Source organism: Naegleria gruberi (assembly GCF_000004985.1).
Source record: "Naegleria gruberi genomic scaffold NAEGRscaffold_3, whole genome shotgun sequence".
In the NCBI taxonomy this organism is placed as follows: domain Eukaryota; phylum Heterolobosea; class Eutetramitea; order Acrasida; family Naegleriidae; genus Naegleria; species Naegleria gruberi.
In genome coordinates this window covers 418,368-438,227 of record NW_003163324.1, presented here as the reverse complement: position 1 = coordinate 438,227, position 19,860 = coordinate 418,368, and the positions used below count along the sequence as shown (strand labels likewise).

The window sequence follows — 19,860 nt, the reverse complement described above, 5'->3', positions numbered from 1 at the left end:
TAATATTTGATGATTTAGTTATCGGTGGAGTGGAAGGATTCTGTTGTTCAACACTTGCTACCTCTTTGTGAATAGAAAGAGAAACAACGTTGTTCTTACTTTGTTGGAAGAACCTTTTAGAAAATTTCCTGAAATTACGAGACTTTTGTACTCTCTGGCTGTTTGTTGTGGCCATTTTTTGTTGTAATAATTTTTAAAATCCTCCTTCGGGTGGAAGTTGATCTAAGCTGTGGTAATAACGGTTTTGGTCTAAAAATAAATCTAGTGAAAATATTTAAAAGACCCACTATGATAATTCAATAACAATCAAATCCAAAGAAAATGTCACAAAGTAGTGTTCATGGTAGTCAAGAAGAGGTTGAAGTTGCTGTATTCAAAAAATCCAAAACCAAAAGTAAGAATGGTACTAAAAGAATATTAGAAGTGCCACCATTCAATCCTTCCGTACCATTTTCTTCAAATGATATTGAGTTAATTCAACACAATAATTTGGAAAAACTTTCTAAACCCCAAATTGCAGAAATCATCATTGCTACCAATACCAATGTTTCTTTTTTGAATTCCTTAAATGTTTCACAACTAAATGGACTGAAAGATATAAAACATTACATGAATAAGACTATCACAGTTCCAGTACTTCATAAGCTTAACCAAGAAATTGTGACTCACATTGTTCCTATCTTGCTAAAAGATGATGTTTCATTCTCTTCCAAAAAGAGAAAAAGCAATCCACAACCAAAAGAGCATAAAAATGAAGCAAGCTCATCCAAATTAAGTGATACTACTCCATCTCAATTCCAATCTAAAGACTTGAAAAAGGTTGATGGAAACATGTTATCAATTACCGAAGATGAAAATGTTGCACTATTCCATAAAGATGATGATGGAAAATTATTCTATGTAGGAAAAGCTGTATGTGTTAAAGATCTTGGTGAAAGTTTAGTTGTTGAAATTATAGAATTGGAAATGAACTTTACTTCTAAATTCCAAATATTGACAGAATATGAGTGGCCAAAAGTTAAATTATGCAAATTCACATATTACTCACCTTCCAAACTTTCTGTATCTGAAATCAAACAGAAAAAGAATAATTTCTCTATGAGAGAATTGGAATCCAATGTCAGTGAAACAGTGATTAATGAAATGGAACAACTACGAGTTAAACTGGCAAATGCAGAGCTAGAGTTAAAAAAAGCCAAGTCAGAATTGAATGAAGCAAACAGAAAAATTGAGCAACTAGAAAATGAGTTGAATAGTAATTCTGGCTATGATGAGGATATGCAAGAAGTATGGAGGGCTATGGATGAATTGGAGAAAGCTCGGAAAAAGGTTTTTAAACGTTCCAGAAAAGTTACCATCTATTGGGGTGATAATCGTGATGAAGGTATTGTTTTAGAAGATACTGAAGTAGCAGAGTTAGGTTTGAATCAACCAACAAGAGCTGTCGTTAAACTTATCATGATTCTTGCTGAGAAATGTTCTGCATTCAATTTGAACACAAAATATATTATGCCAGGAGACAACACCAAGTATCCCGATGCCAGAGTTAAATTGGACAAGGAAACTGTTGATCAATTAGTAACCACCATCAGAAAATGTATTCCGTGTTTGTCTAAGAAGATTTCTGTTACTGAGATCAAAGAACATATTGCCTCTGCCTTCAAACAATTAAGAAGCAAAGTAGATAAAATGGTTGATGATGATGAATAAATATTATTGATGATGAACACATTTTTTTTAGATCGGTTGGTTGAAAAATCCTCCAAAAACTGGAAGCAAGGTAACTTGTAATTTTTTACAAATCTGTTGAAAAAGAGGTCCAACTTTTGGAACAACAAAACTTGGCAGTTGAAATTTTATTGTTTTTTTATTTTTTGTTTTTTTAATTTTTTTGCCCCTAACTTTCACCACTTCTCTAAAGTTGAACCTATTTTTCATCATTCGGGAATGAGAAATTAATGATAACACAAAAACGAATCTCGACTGAAAATGCGCCCGAGGTTGTAAAATTTGTACATGCTCAAATGGATATTGAGAATTAAAGTGGTATTTTTACAATGAAAAGTTTACAATTAGTCACTTTCCAATTCTAAAGAAAATAAAGAATTTCCAATTTCAAACTTTTCATTATTCTGTGGAGTGAATATCTTAATGATTTTTCCTGCATATGGTGATCTAACTTGTGATACAGCTTTGTATGTTTCCATTTCCAATACAACTTCATCTTGTTTACAATAATCACCTTCTTTTTTAAGAAAGTTGTAAAACACCTTCCCTAACCATTTCTGGATCTTGTGGTAGTGTGATGGTTACCGTGGATTTATTCAATGGTTGCAATTGATGATGAAAATTTCTTCTCACTGAAAGTTCTAACAATGATGAATTTTTCAAGGATTTTGCAGCGTTGGAGATTTCTAAACATTTTTTTTATTAAAAATAAATTAATAACCCAAAGTAAGGTTCATCTTTTTGTAAAATAGATTTCAATTATTTGCAATTGATGATAATATTTTGATTCTATTCGTGTAGGCAAGTTTATTAAACTTTTGATATCATAACTTTTATCTCTTGAAATAGTTCTATAAACTCATCATTACAATAACTGTAGATTCAATTTATTTAATATTGATTTCAAATACCATGATCATATTTGTTAAACACCCTTAATAATTTAAATTCCAAAAAAGATACTCAGATCTCTAAAAAAGTCAACAATCAAATTGTAAACATGTCATTTCGACATTTAGATAAATAAATAGGCCCAATACTACTAGAATGAGGCGATCAATGCAATTCACAAACCAAATGAAATCTCCATTAGGCCTCTTTCGTATAATATTTTCACACATTTCTTCTACTCAGTATATTCCCTTCAACAGTTTCGAATAATACAATAGCAACAACGCAATCTATTAATCGAAAAGATTTTATACCACAGGTGTTTGAGCCATTTTCCTAGTGTCCTGTCAGAATATGTACATTTATGGAAATATTTTAGCTAATATCCCATTTTATGCATTTTTATTCGAATAAAAAAAGGACGTTACATCTCTGCTTGATTTTCAAAGTAACGATATCCTATTATTAATAAATAGTAGCAAGTGATACCTACCTGCCAATTATTCAATTATTGGTGCCATACAAAAAGTCATCTGTCAAACACACAATGTCAAATAAAAAAAAAATGAAAGATGAACGTCTTGGTCTAGTTGACATCATTAACGTTTACGAACAAACCAAAAGATTAAGTTTAATAGGAATTAATGATAGTAGCAAACCACTTCATCCTTCACATTCACTCTTCAGATTAAATAATTCATCATTGGAAAAAGTTTCAAAAATAGGTAATATTAGTATTGATGATGATGATTCATCCGATGATAATGATGAGGATATTGATCAAGAACAACATTTAGTTTCGAATAGTTTCATTCAAGGTTCAACTGCAATTTTATGTAGTCAACATTTAACTTCAATTGTACATGATCATGAGGAATCATCAGTTTTAGAAAATGAATCAATAACTGATTATTTAGATTACATACATCATAAAACAATGTTAATTCAAAATAATAATAGCAATAATACGGTTAGCGGAGTTATTAATGGAAATAATAATAGCGATATTATTATCGCAAGTACCAATAGTAGTGGTATTAGTATGAATAATAATCCAGACACAAGTTTATCAGATAATAATTGTCTCAAACTCAATGATATTTCATCAAAATTTGTCATTGAAAATGATATTAGAGAATATATTTCAAGTAATTTGTATAAAATTACATATTTACTTCATCATTCAACTCAAATGACTGAAAGTGAAATGTTAGAAATGATTCAATTAATAGAATCTTATTTATTTTATTCTAATAATAATAATAATAATAATAATACATCTACTACTAGTCCTTCTAACAATTCTAATAATGGAAATACTACTATAAATAGTAATAATATCCATAATAATACGCATAATAATTGTAATAATTCAACAATTGATTTTAAAAAAGATTTAATTGATTCAAAAACTAAATGTTCACTTCTTCATACAGCTTCAAAATTTGATTTTTTAACAGTGATGCAATATTTATTGGATAAACAACCTGATTTATTAGAATCTAAAGATAGGTCAGATGCAACACCAATATTTTATGCATGTTCAAGTGCTCATTCTAAATCAGTAACCATGTTAGCTATTAATGGAGCTATTTTAAATACTCATGATAAATATGAAGCATCTCCACTTTCAGTTTCCTTAAATAGTATTAACAAATCAAAAGGATTTACAGTTGCAAGAACTTTATTAGGATTTCATGTTGATATTGAATATAAAGTTTATTGTGGAAATACAATTTTACATTTAGCATGTAGAGAAGGTGATTTGGAAAAAGTTCAATTCATTGTTGAAGATTTAAAACATAACATTTTTAGAAAAAATACAAAACAAGAAAGTTGTTTATTTAGAGCTGTTAAACATGAAAAGATTACAAAATATTTAATTGATTTTTGTGAAAATACAATTGGAAGAGAGAAATTATTGAAATTATTATTCATGAAGAATGATAAGGGTCAAACTGTTGTTCATCATTGCTGTTCAAAGGGATATATGGAATCATTGGTACATATTGTTAAATGTTTAGCAAGAGATTCTGATAAATTGGAATTGTTATTTAATGAGAAGGATTCTGTTTATGGGTATGTTTCATTTTTTATTGACTCTATTTTATATAACTCTTTTAATTTTTACTCTGATATTGAACTAACTCTTAAATATATATGAATATTTAAATATATATATATAAAAAAAAATAGATTAACACCACTTCATGTAACAGTGCTGGCAGAACAAGAGGAAATTTTTGAATTACTAATTAGATCTAAAGAAATTCAATTAGATGTAATTAATAAGGTAGGCGATACACCACTTCATATTGCAGTGAGAAATGAAAAACTTGCAATGATTAAAGAACTCTACCATCTCTACCCATCCAAAAGTTTACAAATTAAGAATAATCAAAAAAAGACAATTGATAAATTAGCTAAAGAACGTGATATTGATTTGAAAAAATTGGAAAAGGAATTAGAGCAAGATAATGCTGGTATTCAGAAAGAAGGTTTTTGGAGTTCAATATTCGGTAATAAGAAGAAGAAAACCAAATTTAGTCCATCGAATTCATCAAGTGAATTACAAAGTAGAATGTCAAACATGTCACGTCGTAATTCACTTCTAGTTTCTGTATCATGGGATCCAACTAAATATGCAGTTGGATGTGATCAAATTGATTCACAACATGCTCAATTAATTGAATGGTTAAAGAATTTAAGTGAAGCATCACTCACTTCTCAAAGTCATTGGGTTGTTGGATATACAATTGGATGTTTAATTGAATATACGGAATTTCATTTTTCTGATGAGGAACAGTTACTGAGGTTTGTTTTTTATTTTTAACAAAATTTAATAATAATTCATCATCAATATTGTACAACAATTGTAATAATTATTGAATATTCTATTATTGAAATAATAGTAAATACAAGAAGGGAATTGGAGAGGAATATGTGAAAAAACATCATGAAGAACATTTGACATTTACAACCAAAATGAAAAATATGCAAAAAGATTATCTGAAAAGTCATGCCACAAGTTTAGACATTGAATTATTGAACTATTTAATTAATTGGTTAGTGAAACACATTAATTATACAGATAGAAAACTGGCTGATTATATCAATACTCACAAACCAGATGATGAAGAATAAACTCTTTCATTTCCATTCATATATTTACAAGTGTACCACACCATGATAAACGTTTCATTTTGGCGCCAAAATTAATGATCGTTTTTTTAAAATAATTGATTAAAAAAAAATGGGTTTAGGAGGAAGCAAGGAAAGTAATGCCACGGAAGCAACCAATAATATTGATGAATCTTCATCATCCTTGAACGGTAAATCATCACAAACACCAGATAGAAGAAAGAGTAAAACCGCCACGCCATCTTCATCTTCATCATCTTCAACAAAGAGAAAACATGAAGAAATTTCTAAGCCTAATAGACCAAGCACTTCTAGAGTATCCCAAACATCATCATCTTTATCATCGGCTGTTTCTGGTGCTTCTGCAGTAGTATCAACAGATTTTGCTTCCACATCACCTAGTGCAAAGAAAGTTAAAAGAGAATCTAATGTAGCAACTGTTATTGGTAATCAAGTTCTTGAAAAACCAGAATTAACAACATCACAATCACCAGAAATTGTGATCACATTTAGTGGTTTTAAAAATTCATCTGATAGATTTAGTAAAACATTGAAAAAGGAATTGACACAAATTGCAACATCACTTGGAGTTAAAATTGCTGGAGAACAAGCTGCAGATATTGGTATGTAGTCATGATTCATGTTTTTTAACATGTGTGGTAATCTATCAGATACTTTGACTGATGATGTGACTCATGTTATTGCACCACCATTTGCTAGAACAATGAAAGTATTACAAGCATTAGCAACAGGAAAGAAAATCATGTCAACAAAATGGATTACAGATGGAAAATGTTCATTGGAAGAAGAAGAAAAATATGGTGTTCAAAGATTGGATAAACCACTTAAAGGAAGGAATGTTTATTTGGCTGAATCATTTATTGCAACTAATGATTCATCAAGTCTTACATTTAAACATTGTCATCTTCTTGTTGGATATGGAGATGGAAAGATTACAAATAGTATGGATGATGCTGATTTCTGTATAGTTGGATCTGCTCTAGAGGAAAGTGAAGAAGCTTTAAACAAAGTTCAAGAAGAAAAGGAAAAGATTGTTCAAGATTATCCATTTTTACTTGCTTTTGAATGGGCTGAATTTGTTGATCTAATTTATCCTTTCTATTTGGAACAAGCTTTAAGAAAGATTGAAAAGTAAAACATTTGTATAATAATAATATATTAGAAAAAGTATTAAATCTTTAATTTATTAATCTTAGATAAAATCTTTATAGGTCCATATATCTACAAATTTGTAAAGTATCACTCAGATTCTGAAAACAAGTCAATCAAAAAAAATGATTAAAAACGCATCCTCACACCACCATCAAGTCTTTTCATCGATGAGAAGAATTTTTGTATCCTCCCCTTCATCCCATTACTCCGCATTATCATCTACATCTTCATCATGTCTCGTATTTAAAAATCATCAACAACAACAACAATATAGAAAATTTACTTCATTGAATACTTGTGTGAGGAATCAAACAACATCATCGGAAGAATATTCAAATTCACTTTTAATTACAGAAGCCTGTGCTAAAAGAATTAAAGATATCAATGAAAAGAAGGGTGCACACGATAGAATGTTACGAGTTATTGTAGAGAGTGGTGGTTGTAGTGGATATCAGGTTGAATTTACTTTTTCTAAACAAGTAGAACAAGATGATCAAGTATTTATTCATAATAATTATCCAGAATCTAAAGTTATTGCTGATAGTATTACAATGAGTTTTATTAAGGGTAGTACTATTGATTTTGTAGAGTCGATGGCTAAAACAGCCTTTGTTCTTGAAAAGAATCCAAATGCTGAAACTGGTTGTAGTTGTGGAACTTCATTTAGTGTAAAATCAAAGGAGTAATATATATATCCTTGGATGTTTAATGTTAATATATAATTAAAAGAATATTTTAAAGATTGTAATAATAATTGAATTTAATAATTAAATAATAATAAAAAATGGTAATATCATCATCAAACAACAACAACACAACAACTGTTGACTCACTTTTAAATAGTAAACATTTAAATAGAATTAAAACAATAATTAATCATTTAAATTTATCGGATAAAAGTAGTAGTAGTACTTTAAATCATCATCATGGTAATGATGAAATGATCCAAGATGATATTCATAATAATAATTTATCAATGTATCATGCACATTTTCCGAATAGTGTTAGTATGAAACCATTTAGAACATTGCATACTGGTATTATTCATGATCCCGATGCAGTATTTGAGAGAAAGAAACCACTCCGATTAGAATTGAGAAAATCACACTATACAACTACTACTACTATTCAAAAAGAAGAAAATTCACCTCCCGAACGAGAGAATACATCTGGATCAAATACTAGTAGTCAAATAACATCCTATCCATACACTTCAATATTAATATTGGATCATGTATTTCATATTGCCAAATTATTGAATGCTAGACATGTACATTTGAAATATGTTGAACAGAGTGGAGATACTTATATAATGTTTAGAACAGATCAAGGACTAGTTCCTTACTCAACTATACAAAATAAGCATTGGATTAAATATCTTTTAATGCATGCAACTGGAAAGGAAGAATATGAAAAGGCAGGAGAAGGTGAATTTAGATTGGAAGTAATGACTGAAAGAGATGGAAGATTGGATTTTACAGTTAATATTGTTTATATTCAGGGAGGTGTCAAATTAACTCTCAGTTTTATCAATGTTTAAATTATTGAATGTATCTTCTTGATATGGAATGGATCACAAAAACAATGAATTTGATTGAGGATTGTGAGATAATTGGAAATTATTGACCATATTCAAATACCATGAAATTAATGGAATGAAATCTCATTCAAATCATTATCCAATTTAATAACTTGTCTACTCTCTAGGAGCTTGTGTTAAGAGTCCATAAATTCAATTAAGGGATACATAAATTGTAGACCAGTTGGTTTCTGTTCCACTTTAAAACGGATAATTAGGTGCAGGAAATTGTGTGGAAAAGAGGAAAAGGCCATTTAGTTTTATTCGAATGCCATTATTATTGAACTATTGTAAACATTATGAATATATTGAGAGCTTTTTATTATTGAAAAATGTTACCAATGAGAGCTCTAAACACAAATAAAAATTAATTACAGATTTAAAAATTTGTGATTTGTGTTTGTGTAGACAGACCAGTTTATCTTGCACAAATATAGCAGTCGTTCATTGAATGAGAAATTCGAAATGAAACAATAAGGATGACATTAATATCATTGGTAAAATCATTTCAATCTGTTTTCTACGATTAATTCACACAAATACATTTATTTTATGGTCTCGTATCAATAAAATAGGTTCTCAAATTGTAATCTCTGACAATCTTTTCAGAAAATGTTGGGAAATTTAACCAATTTTGAATAAAATCATGAACAATAAATTTGCTCATCACTTGCCTAGTAAAATCAGAATTCTTTGGTTCCATTAAATCTTTGAATGGATCAGTTTGTTGTTTTGAAGCAATGTCATTCAAAAATGTTCTAAATGAAATATCCGTTGAATAAATAGCACTAGCATCAAAATTAAACATTTCAAAGTTTGCTCTATTATTCGATCCAATATACCAAAAATCTGGTTTTGAATGTTGATAATCTTTGACAATGGAATTAATTGCATTGATCCAATTTGGTCTTATTGGTCGGGAATATGTTGTCATGTAAAAGAAGCTATGATACTTGGAATGGAATGAATCATCTTGAACTAATCTTAAAAGTTGATTTCTATTTCCCATTTCAGAATCTTGCATATCAATATATTTAAATTCAAAACTCTTGATACATTTTCTAATTGGTTCAATTCTACTAGAAACATCTCTAATGGATGAATCACCTAATTTCTTATTGGTATAGAAAATTAAATCAATTCCACTTTCACTATCAAATTCACTTCTATATAAAGATGTGCATGGCGAATAGTAATTCTTCTTCCAAAGATTCAAATTTGAAAGTAGTGCTTCAAAGGTTTGTTCACTGAATGGTAAAACAATGGCAAATTTCTTTGATTTTTCTGCAAATCCAACAAATTGCTTTTCACGTGCTCCCTTTCTCAAGAATAAAACAATTTCATCTTTTGGAACATCAACATAATTTCCTCTATTTCCCCACAATCTAATATCAGTTTCACAGTTTAGACCTGATTTGTGAATAAGTAATGAAAAAACTGATTGATCTTGACGATGGTTGCCCATGTGACTTCCTGTAGGTGCCATACATTCCTTCTCCCAAGCACATTCCAATGTTGGAACGAGTACATTTTTATAGGCATATGAATCCTTGATATAACCCTGAATACCTCCACTACACATTGTCTTTGGACCAAACTCTTTTCTTGATAAACCCAATCGATTAAATGTAGTTTCATGAGTTAATTCTCCAATATCACCACAACATCTCCATAAAGTTCTCAAACCTTCTTGAACTACATAGAAATATCCCTTTGTAAACAAAATATCTTCAATTTTATCCAATCTATTCCATAATTCAACACCACTATCCAAGAATATTATTGATGGATATTTTTGTAATGCCAAATACATGACAAGTGGTTTCCATGCAAATGTTTTCAATTCTGTAAAATGTTTTGGTAATACATTAAAATCCAAATCCACAAGTTCAACTCCTTTCCATGATTTACACTTTTCTCGTTGTTCCTTGGTGAGTCCCAAATCATAAACTAGAATTGGTCTACTCTCCTCTTCAACAAGTGTATTCCATCCAAACCAATAACTTGAACCCATTGAATCTGATACTTTTTTAATCTTTGCATCGTTGGGTATTGTTTTTAAATTAATTCTTGGATTTAAATCCTTTCCTTTCGATTCATACATTACATGAATGGATCCAACAAAATTTTCAAGTCTATCAAAATAATCATGTGATGTAGCTGTCACAATACGTGGAACTCCATAATCAATTAAACTTGTAAATTTGCCTTTTTGTTTTTCAATCAATGTATTTAATGCTTTTTTAATATGGAAGGGAAATTGATCATTTGGTAGATAGGTCGTGCTCATTGTTGTTGTTGTACTACTTGTGGTGGTTGTGATGGCTTGACCATTCATTAATTTATTGTATTCTTCAATTGATGTCCGATAATCATTCCGATGATATCTAGCAATATACAACAATAAAAAACAATTTAAAAGAAGAGAAAAGAAGAGAAGAATCACCGATCGAAAAGAGGGTAATTTTGAAAGAAGGGATGAAAACCGTGATGCCTGGAGTTGTTGTTGAGGCATTTTTTTGTAAAGTTTTTAGTGAAGGCTTTGAATGCAAACAAGGCTTTGGAACCTTTTCAATAGTTCTAATTGTGCGATTCTTCTATTTACTTTCAACCATGAAGATTGTAAACTGTGAAGTTTTTCTCTTGTTGCTCTGGTTGACTAGAAAAAGTTCATTGTAAAAATCTTTAAAAAAAATGCCATTATTTAAGAACCCTTTTAAAAATCTCTCAAAAAGCAGTGTTGTGGAGGCTAGTGATGATATTTCGCAAGTGGAAAATAACAAACCCCCATCATGTGATGGAAAAGATCAAATTTGTATTGTTGGAAATGTGAAATTGTTGGATTTGCCCTCCGAGTTGATTGTTCACATTGGACAATTTATGGATGTGAGACTGTTGAATAGTTTGGCATTGTGTAATAGTAGAATGTTATTATTATTTTTTAATGTGGAAAAGAATGTGATTGAAAAAGATTACGAAACTGTAGACGAAAGTTTTGAAAGAGTTCAGCAATTAATTTGGAAACCTTTGGTGTTTAGTTATTATCCAAGGTTTGAAAAATCGTTAAATGTTAAAAACTGGCAGCATTTACTGAGGAGAAGAATGCAACATGTGAAATTACATGGCTCTCAATTCAAATTGGACATTCCAACATTTGTTCAATCGAAACATGATGAGATGATTGAAAATTGTGAATGGATTTTCAAATGTCCACTTAAATTCGATGATTTACAGTCTCATCCCTCAGAATTAGGTGTTAAATTTTGTACAAGATAAAACGAAGGAAATAAAAATGCAAAATTATGCCGACACCAGGGATCGAACCAGGGACCTTAAGATCTTCAGTCTTACGCTCTCCCAACTGAGCTATGTCGGCTTCATGGTAATTTAAACTTAAGGGTTTTGCTGAAGCTTCATCAGCTGTTAAGCCCTCAGCGACTTTGGCAATGTTGGATTTACAGACAATGAAATACTTTAAATTCTTATCATAAAATAATGTACTTTAGTTTAGCAAAGTAAGGATATCTCAGTATTTAGTACCCCACAACAATGGAGCAAGTTTAGACAATTTACAAATGGACCTTATCAAAAAGGCAATAATTTAAAGACATGGTGATCTGAATCCCATATAAACACCCTTTTCAACTTGTTTGACAACATCATAAATACCAGCACCACCCATCAAGAATGTAGCAGCAAGGGTAACAATTGCAACAATGAAAATCATAATAGATCTTCTACCACTCTTGTCCAACCACAAGTCCAAAATCAATTGACCAAATACACCACACACTTATACAATCATTTAGAATTTGCTTGATAAAAAAATTACTTACAAATACCACATGCCAAAAACCACAAACCATAATCAACAGGTAATAATCCAGCAATCAAATATTGAACAGTAGAAATAGATGATGTGAAGAGAATCATGAAAGATGTGGTGGCTTGAGAAGAAACTGGATCACTTCCCAAAATAAGTAAAAGTGGAGACTTGACCATACCACCACCAATACCCAACATGGAAGCCAAAATACCAGCACCAACACAAGCAATAGGATAGAGAGTAACATTGTACTTATTCCAATGAACATCTCCTTCAACGAATTGATAACCAATTTGAACCTTTCTTTCGTGTTTCTTCAACAAGTAGAAAACAATGCCCAAAGTCATTGCTCCAAGCAATGGGAAACTCAATGCAGTCAAAATCCAATAACCAACACTACATTGTGTAACACTAGGAATAATGGATGGAGCACCGTGACCACCTTTCAACAAACTCAATGTAAAGACAGTCATCCAACAAATAAACAAGACAATAACCTTTCCAAATGGTGTTCTCTTTTCAGATTCATACATTTGTTGCAATTCTTTTTGTTCCTCGATAGATCTTGTTGAATAACCAACACCATCATCACTTTGTTGATCTTCATTTTGATGTTCAATCTTAATTTCATCAGAGGTTTCAGCAACGACAATATTGGAGGTAGTTTGTTCAACCTTTAACAAACTTTCTTCATCTCCATCGACACCATCATAGACAGTGGTTGGATTATTATTATCATTATGATTTTCTTCAGTTGTAGATTCCTCCAATTTCTTTCTCTCTTCATTTTCTCTCTTCAATCTCTTGTAACCATTCTTAAACATGACAAACGAGGTAATACTCAATGTAAGAATAACAAAAACGACAATGAGCCAATCAGGGAACATCATGTTAAAGAACACACCAATAATTGTACCCAACAATGTTGGAGGTTCCATCATTAAAGCAATATCATAATCAATAAGTGGACGATCTGCGTGAGGGTGTCTCTTGAAACTCAAAGTTGCAATATTGATAATACCAGCACCGAAAATCATCAATGTTGAAATTGGAATTGCAAGGGTAGGTGGGAATTGACCAGCAACGTGAAGTAATGGAACGAAAACACCACCACCACCAGTACCTGAAGCAGCTGAAAGAACTCCACCAATAAAACAAGTAATTGTTGCCAAAATATCCATCCAAGAAACATATTCAAATAAATCCTTATGTTCACAAATATTGTCATTTCCCTTTTTGTGACATGAATAAATGTTGTGTACTTGTTCGGAGCATTGAGATGAATTTGTACAAAAAGAACACTTATTATCAATACAAACAAGTGCTTCCAATCCACCACAATCTCTTTCATTAGTTTCTGGAGTACAATTACGTCCAATAAATACTTTGTAATTTGTAATATATCCTCCCACTCTAATTGATGATGAAGAATTTTGACTCTGATAAGTAGCAAGAGTCATCACTCCTCCATTCAATCCAACAGCATCACTCATCATTTCATAATTACTCACTAATGAATTAGCCTGAACACTATTAACCTCACTAAAAAGTACCATCAAACCAATCATCAATGCAATGAATAACCAATGATGAATAGAAGCAGATCCCGAGGAGAAGGCTCCTTTTCCTCCTGTTCTACTAGCAGTAGTAGTTGTTGTAGCAGCACCATTGCTCTTCTTCTCTTTTTTACAGCATCTTGTTGTTCTTGGGCTGGAAAGGTTATTGTAGTGGTTTTGGAGGGAAAAAAATTGTGACGATGCTGAGTACGACTCACCACTACACATCATGGCATTATTTTTGTTCATCGACTCGGAAGATATTATCCTCATCCGTTATTATTGTTATTATTGTTGCAATAGGTAAATAATGGTTGATTATTATGATTATGATTGTAATATAATTCTCTGGAAAAATCAGGAAAATATCACAGATTTGTATTTAAATTTCCAATATTATTATTGTTGATTTGAATCGAAGCAGTAGACAATTTGATTTTCCAAAGTGTTTTTGTTCTTGCTGCTTGTGTATTACTATGGACGATCTCTTGTGCGTAGTGAGCAGAGAGATTCGTCTTGTTTTTTTTATAATGACACGAATGTCATCAGCTATCGTAACAATTTAGTTCATCGAATGGAATGTTAATCTGAGAAGGACAAGTGAGAAGTTTCCAATAACACTTTCAAAGTGATTTTCCATGATTGTAGATGGCATTGTAGTTTCTTGGTGGTTTTTGATGGAATCCTTTACAATTTAATGTTTAGGATATACTTTCGAATAATTGTAGTTTTCAAATAGGAAATTATATTATTTTGAAAGTTGTTTTGATGGGTTGTAATGTTCCTTTTGGCCCTTATTATTAAATCTTCTAATTACAATAAAACGCTTTTTTGCCCATACGTACCCCTTTAGTTTTCTATTTCTTCCTTAATATTTAATCCAACTTATTCTTTAATTTTTGATTGTCACAGAAATTGTAAAGCACCAATGGGAATTGCTTCATTAAGTGTTCTTTAATGCACGTGAAAAGTTTGGAATTGTTCCTTCAATCAGTAAAAAAGAATATCAGTGAACAGAACTTGTAGATTCACATTCAACACAGGCATTGTTTCATCATTGAAAATTCTATTTTTTTTTAATTGGCAGGACTAAATTGAGGAGGACACTGACTTTTTGTGTGAAGTTGGATTAAGTGTCGATAAAGTATTGGATCTCTTACCCTCTAGCTAAGTATTTCCATTTTTCCAAAACCAAAACGAAGAAACAAAAAGTATTACTAGAACAGACTGCTGTTCCATTTTTGGAATTCTAAAACTCCATCTTTGAATAATTTATAAACAATTTAATTAACTCTAAAATTTCTCCTATTCTTCCTTTTTATCAAAGTGGAAATTATTGAATAAGAATTCGAAAGTAAATTCATTTTGTGGAATGTAATCATTTTCAATTATTCCATCATGATCGTATTTTCTTCTCTTTTCGTCATTTGAAAGAATTGTAAAAGCTTTCATGATTGGTAAATATTCTTGGGCATATTTTTCTCTCTCATTTGCTGGCACAAATCTATCCATATAAGGAACTGTGTACCATCTCGACAATCTTTTATTCGAAATTCACAATTTCTATTCGAATTTTTTAAATATCAACACAACTAACCTTCTATATTGTTTTTTAATCTCTTGTTTTGAAGCTTCCTTAGTTAAACCCAATATCTCATAATAACATTTTCCAGTTGTTTCCTTTTTAATTTCATTGCATGTTACAACATTTGAAAATCCAATAATGAAAATTAACAATAAAACTTGGGAGAGAATGAAAATTGAGGGAAATACAAGTTTGAGTCTTTTGGTTTCTAACATTTTTTTTGTAATCAGTTTCGTTGTCTTGAAAAATACGTGTTTTTTCAAATTGGGAAAGTTATTGTAATATTTTTAAAACCAAAATATAGTGTGGAGAATTGTAATACTAAACTTTCTATTCGAAACTTATGTGTCTATCAGGAGAACTTGTAGCTCAGTGGGGAGAGCAAGGATCCCAACGGTCCCAAGTTGTTTGGTGGTAGAATGGTTCCTCACTCCTGCGGTCAAATGGTAAATGTCAGGAGAAGGAGATTGAGATCAAACTTTAAGCTAAAGACCAAGAATAGCCTCCTGGTCGTACGATCGAAACGTACCAAGTTCTATATATTTTTAAGAGATTATGTGATATATATTTTAAATATTAATTTCTTTTTAATTCGCTTTCGAATAATTGGTTTCCATATTTATAATGTTATAAATATGGTAATTAACAAAAGTGTGATACATTTAAAGAGAGTGACCAAGTCTACTTCATTATTTGATGATGATGTTAATAGACCTTTTGAAATAAAAGAACCGAAACTTCTTGAAGAATCTGAAATTTTAACATAACATGAAGTACAATTTGCCTTTGTTCTTAGGAGCCACTGACTAATTTCAATATAATCACCAATCAGAGCATGCACTTCCTTATTGATAACCATTTGATAAGCTGTTTGATATCCAAAGTTAGATAAAATGGTGGCTTTTGGAAAATTAACTTTCGAATATTCATAACCGATGGTCATGTATGGAGCTGCAATAAGTACACCCTCCTTATTGAGGTCAGAGGGTGTGTTTATGACTAGTGAACCATTACTTCTTTCAGATCTCAATATTCCTGTAAAACTAGCTCCGTATGGACCTTCGTATAGATTTGTTAGAAAGTCAAAAGATCAAACTTACATTGAAATTCAACTTGATTACTTCTGCTCTCCTCGTAATTTGTGGAGGCGATAGCAACATGGCAAGTTGCGCTATCTACTGCATTTTTCATTGTTGGAAAGTATCCCAATTCAGTAGTATTGATAATTAAGAATTTTGCATTCAAATTTGTAATATTGTAATGATTTTTCAAAGTCTTGACAAGTAATTGACCAGCATATTCATGCATTCGTGGGAATGGATCAACTGCTTCCATTTCATAACATAGAACCAGCTCATTTAAAGTCCAATTAAATATTTGAGGGTAGACAGCATCTTTGACACTGATGGTACAAGTAGGTGTTTGAAAAATATAACCAAGACTTGCCTGGAATGAATTCCATTCCTTTGATTGACTGTACTCGTTGGTGGCTGCATTGATTGCTTGTTTAAAATTGTTGGTAAATGTTGATTGACCAACAATAAAGTGAGATACGGAAATGGTAAGAATAAAGGCGAGTAATATGATTGGCTGAACAACTAATCTACTCTTAGTGAATGAAAGCATTGTTGTTGTTTTGTTTTTTTAATAGAGTTGTTGACAGAATATTAATGAGCAGTAATGATGGGTATCAAAATAAACTACTGTTAGAGATAATGAGGTTGTATAATTTACAGAGAGAACTGAAGTTAATAACTACTGAAATCTCTTTTTTAGCACTTTTCTTCCTATGAATAGAAATTTGGAGGACGAATCAATTTCATTATATTCTAACATTGAGGATAATAATTGAAATTACTCAAACATCTTATTTGTTTATTCAGAAGACTTACACAAATCAAACTCTGTAAAACCAAATCTTTCAGCAAATGGAGAACCAATATTAATGTGACTAATATCAGAGAAACCTTCCATAGATAGAGTTTGTTGAGTGATAATTTCTTCGAATTGTTTCCATTCTGTTTGCTTGGAGAGGAATTTGTTAATTTCTGCTTCCTTATCTGAACACTTTGAACTTAATCTAATCATGTTTAACAATTGGAGAGTATGGCCCCATTGATCAACCTTTAATCTATTCTCATATAGTTGGACGGATCTAAAGAAGAACTTTTCCAAAAAGTACTTGATTATATTGCCCTCATTTCTGAAAATAACTTCCATGAATAGAATGCAATAAATGTTATGATAAACGTTACAGTGATTGTAAGTAAAGAAATACTCTGTTAAAATTGCAATCATTTGACTAGATTCTAGAGGATACATTTGGAAAACAGATTTTTCAATACAATCCAAATATGAAAAGTGTACAACAAATGTAAGCAAATGAACTAATTCTAATCTTAGAGCTGTAAATCTATTTCTAATATTGTATGCAGACAGCTTAACACCATACTGATGGGATCTATTGTTAAAATCCTCAAGAAGGATTTGAACCATGATTGGGAATCGTTTGTCAAGAAGATTCTTCAAAAGTTTAAAATGAAAGTTTGTAATCACTTCTAAAGAAGAATTACTTGTATCTCGCACTAGGTTATTTAAAAGTTGCAAGTATTCAACACCTTGCTCGTATGAATCTCTCTTTCTAACAGTATCAAACCATTGGTCAATAACTTTAGAAAATAAGAGTTCTTGTATCTTTTGGAACATGGTAGTATAACTACTTTCTTGCATTAGAATAATTGATTGTTCCCATAAATCAACAAACACTGTTGTATCAGACAACTTCCAGTAGGTGGAATTGTTACAAAAGTATTCGAGGAATTTGAGTTTTTCTTCATACAATTTGCTATTGTTGAGAGGAATCACTTCTTTAACAAGGAAATTTGTTAAAAAGGTAATGTGTGCAAAGTATGGCATTAAATTATTCATGCGAATGGCAGTATGTACCCTTGTTCTATAAACATCATACAATTGTTTGATCAATTTTACAATCAATTGTTCATGATATAATCTACCAGAAATAAATGTATGGCACAATTCTTTCAAAATTAGAGTTAAATTATTAGAAATTAACTCTTCAAATGTGCCTGTTGCAGCAAATATAACTTGAATAAATCTTTCACCAAAGGCATGAGTTTCCTTCTTGTGAACACCCAAAGAAAGTGGATCTGTTACCAATTTGAAAAACTTGATCAAATTTTCTTCACTGCTGCTCAATGCATTAGTTATCTTCTTATTAATAACAGGAGTCTCATTAGAAATAAATCTTAGAATGAGTGATTCAATTGTTGTTGGAGTGAGAATACTTGGTACTTCTTGAGTAGTAATTGAAGGAGTATTAGATTCTTGTTGTGTTGTTGATTTTGAGATTTTTAAATCTGATAAAGATTTAGTAGTGCCTAGGGTTGTTGGAGATACATTCTCCTTGTTATTATTTACAAGTAAACCATCCAAGGTATTGACAATAGTTGTAGTCAATGCTTGTTTAGTAGGCTTTGATTGTTGTTTGCTTTGTATTGGTGAAGAATTTTCATCATTATTCGAATTACTACTTTGAGGTCGGAGTTGAATGAGTCCAGCACTATTACTTCTCTGGTTATTCTTGTTAAAGTATTGTTGAATACGTGTTTGTGTTTGAGTCTTTATAGGAGTGAGTATTTGTTGTTGTTGTTGTTGATGATAAGTGGCTTGTAGTTTGGGTGAAATTTGTTGTATGTTATAATAGGAAGTAGTAGTATTATTATTATTGTTATTATTATTATTCTCGTAGATGTATTAGAAGAAAAGTGTATTGGAGAACGATTTAAAGAATCAAGCATTAGCTGGTGCTTATTCTTCTTCTTAGATCCCATATTAGAGGGTGTAGTAGAACGTTCAACCAAACTACTCACCAATGAATTATTACCTCCACCACCACTAGTACTACTATTACTATTCATCATCATCATGGTTATAGGACCACTACCACCACTACCAGTCGTAGACGAGCCAATAACCATAGGTGAATTCATAGTCGTTGTAGAAAACGACTGTTGCTTGTTACTCATCAGGTTAGAGATGCTTTTTTTTAGGCTGTTATTTAAAATTAATTCATTTCTCTTCAATATGAAGATTTGATAATGAAGAGAGCAAGCGATCCGCAAAAATTGATCAACACTTGCAAATCACTCAAAATGATAGAGAGAAGGGAGTGAGTGGATTGATGTTGGTTTGTTGTGAGAGTTGTACAACTGGTAGTATGGTTGTTGAATGATGTTGTTTGCTGTATTGGTTAGGTGTCAACGGTGGTAATTTAAATTTGTAACGACTTGCAATTTAAAATGTGTAACGGTCATTTTTTTGAACCAAGCGGCACTTGTTACCATTTCCAGAAAGATGCAGA

The 19,860-nt window shown here is 31.0% G+C and overlaps 10 protein-coding genes and 1 non-coding gene across 11 annotated transcripts; 6 read left to right on the top strand and 5 right to left on the bottom strand.

Moving 5' to 3' along the window:
* Window positions 1-321: 321 nt before the first annotated feature.
* Window positions 322-1,710, top strand: NAEGRDRAFT_62315 (uncharacterized protein; the record flags this gene model as incomplete). Its single annotated transcript, XM_002682431.1, has 1 exon — window positions 322-1,710. One exon carries the CDS (start codon window positions 322-324, stop codon window positions 1,708-1,710), a length of 1,389 nt encoding a protein of 462 aa, XP_002682477.1.
* Window positions 1,711-3,166: 1,456 nt separating this feature from the next.
* NAEGRDRAFT_45711 (uncharacterized protein) lies at window positions 3,167-5,452 on the top strand (the record flags this gene model as incomplete). The annotated part of the gene is made up of 2 exons (XM_002682430.1): window positions 3,167-3,767; window positions 4,839-5,452. 2 exons carry the CDS (start codon window positions 3,167-3,169, stop codon window positions 5,450-5,452), a joined length of 1,215 nt encoding a protein of 404 aa, XP_002682476.1.
* A 420-nt stretch (window positions 5,453-5,872) lies between these two features.
* Window positions 5,873-6,916, top strand: NAEGRDRAFT_45710 (uncharacterized protein; the record flags this gene model as incomplete). The annotated part of the gene is made up of 2 exons (XM_002682429.1): window positions 5,873-6,383; window positions 6,546-6,916. The coding sequence occupies 2 exons, from the start codon at window positions 5,873-5,875 to the stop codon at window positions 6,914-6,916; spliced, it is 882 nt and encodes a 293-aa protein (XP_002682475.1).
* A 184-nt stretch (window positions 6,917-7,100) lies between these two features.
* NAEGRDRAFT_30019 (uncharacterized protein) lies at window positions 7,101-7,619 on the top strand (the record flags this gene model as incomplete). Its single annotated transcript, XM_002682428.1, has 1 exon — window positions 7,101-7,619. One exon carries the CDS (start codon window positions 7,101-7,103, stop codon window positions 7,617-7,619), a length of 519 nt encoding a protein of 172 aa, XP_002682474.1.
* Window positions 7,620-7,873: 254 nt separating this feature from the next.
* Window positions 7,874-8,473, top strand: NAEGRDRAFT_62312 (uncharacterized protein; the record flags this gene model as incomplete). Its single annotated transcript, XM_002682427.1, has 1 exon — window positions 7,874-8,473. One exon carries the CDS (start codon window positions 7,874-7,876, stop codon window positions 8,471-8,473), a length of 600 nt encoding a protein of 199 aa, XP_002682473.1.
* A 589-nt stretch (window positions 8,474-9,062) lies between these two features.
* Window positions 9,063-10,802, bottom strand: NAEGRDRAFT_62311 (uncharacterized protein; the record flags this gene model as incomplete). Its single annotated transcript, XM_002682229.1, has 1 exon — window positions 9,063-10,802. The coding sequence occupies one exon, from the start codon at window positions 10,800-10,802 to the stop codon at window positions 9,063-9,065; it is 1,740 nt and encodes a 579-aa protein (XP_002682275.1).
* Window positions 10,803-11,206: 404 nt separating this feature from the next.
* NAEGRDRAFT_62310 (uncharacterized protein) lies at window positions 11,207-11,788 on the top strand (the record flags this gene model as incomplete). The annotated part of the gene is made up of 1 exon (XM_002682426.1): window positions 11,207-11,788. One exon carries the CDS (start codon window positions 11,207-11,209, stop codon window positions 11,786-11,788), a length of 582 nt encoding a protein of 193 aa, XP_002682472.1.
* A 27-nt stretch (window positions 11,789-11,815) lies between these two features.
* Window positions 11,816-11,888, bottom strand: NAEGRDRAFT_t24. The gene has a single exon. It is a non-coding gene; the product is annotated as a tRNA-Phe (tRNA).
* Window positions 11,889-11,994: 106 nt separating this feature from the next.
* Window positions 11,995-13,519, bottom strand: NAEGRDRAFT_35022 (uncharacterized protein; the record flags this gene model as incomplete). The annotated part of the gene is made up of 3 exons (XM_002682228.1): window positions 11,995-12,304; window positions 12,349-12,882; window positions 13,045-13,519. The coding sequence occupies 3 exons, from the start codon at window positions 13,517-13,519 to the stop codon at window positions 12,114-12,116; spliced, it is 1,200 nt and encodes a 399-aa protein (XP_002682274.1). The 3' UTR covers window positions 11,995-12,113.
* A 1,680-nt stretch (window positions 13,520-15,199) lies between these two features.
* NAEGRDRAFT_62308 (uncharacterized protein) lies at window positions 15,200-15,694 on the bottom strand (the record flags this gene model as incomplete). The annotated part of the gene is made up of 2 exons (XM_002682227.1): window positions 15,200-15,434; window positions 15,492-15,694. The coding sequence occupies 2 exons, from the start codon at window positions 15,692-15,694 to the stop codon at window positions 15,200-15,202; spliced, it is 438 nt and encodes a 145-aa protein (XP_002682273.1).
* A 404-nt stretch (window positions 15,695-16,098) lies between these two features.
* On the bottom strand, window positions 16,099-19,544 carry NAEGRDRAFT_78046 (uncharacterized protein; the record flags this gene model as incomplete). Its single annotated transcript, XM_002682226.1, has 4 exons — window positions 19,370-19,544; window positions 17,372-19,241; window positions 16,580-16,981; window positions 16,099-16,538 (listed from the first exon to the last, which is right to left on the bottom strand). The coding sequence occupies exons 1-4, from the start codon at window positions 19,523-19,525 to the stop codon at window positions 16,099-16,101; spliced, it is 2,868 nt and encodes a 955-aa protein (XP_002682272.1). The 5' UTR covers window positions 19,526-19,544.
* Between the last annotated feature and the right edge of the window lie 316 nt (window positions 19,545-19,860).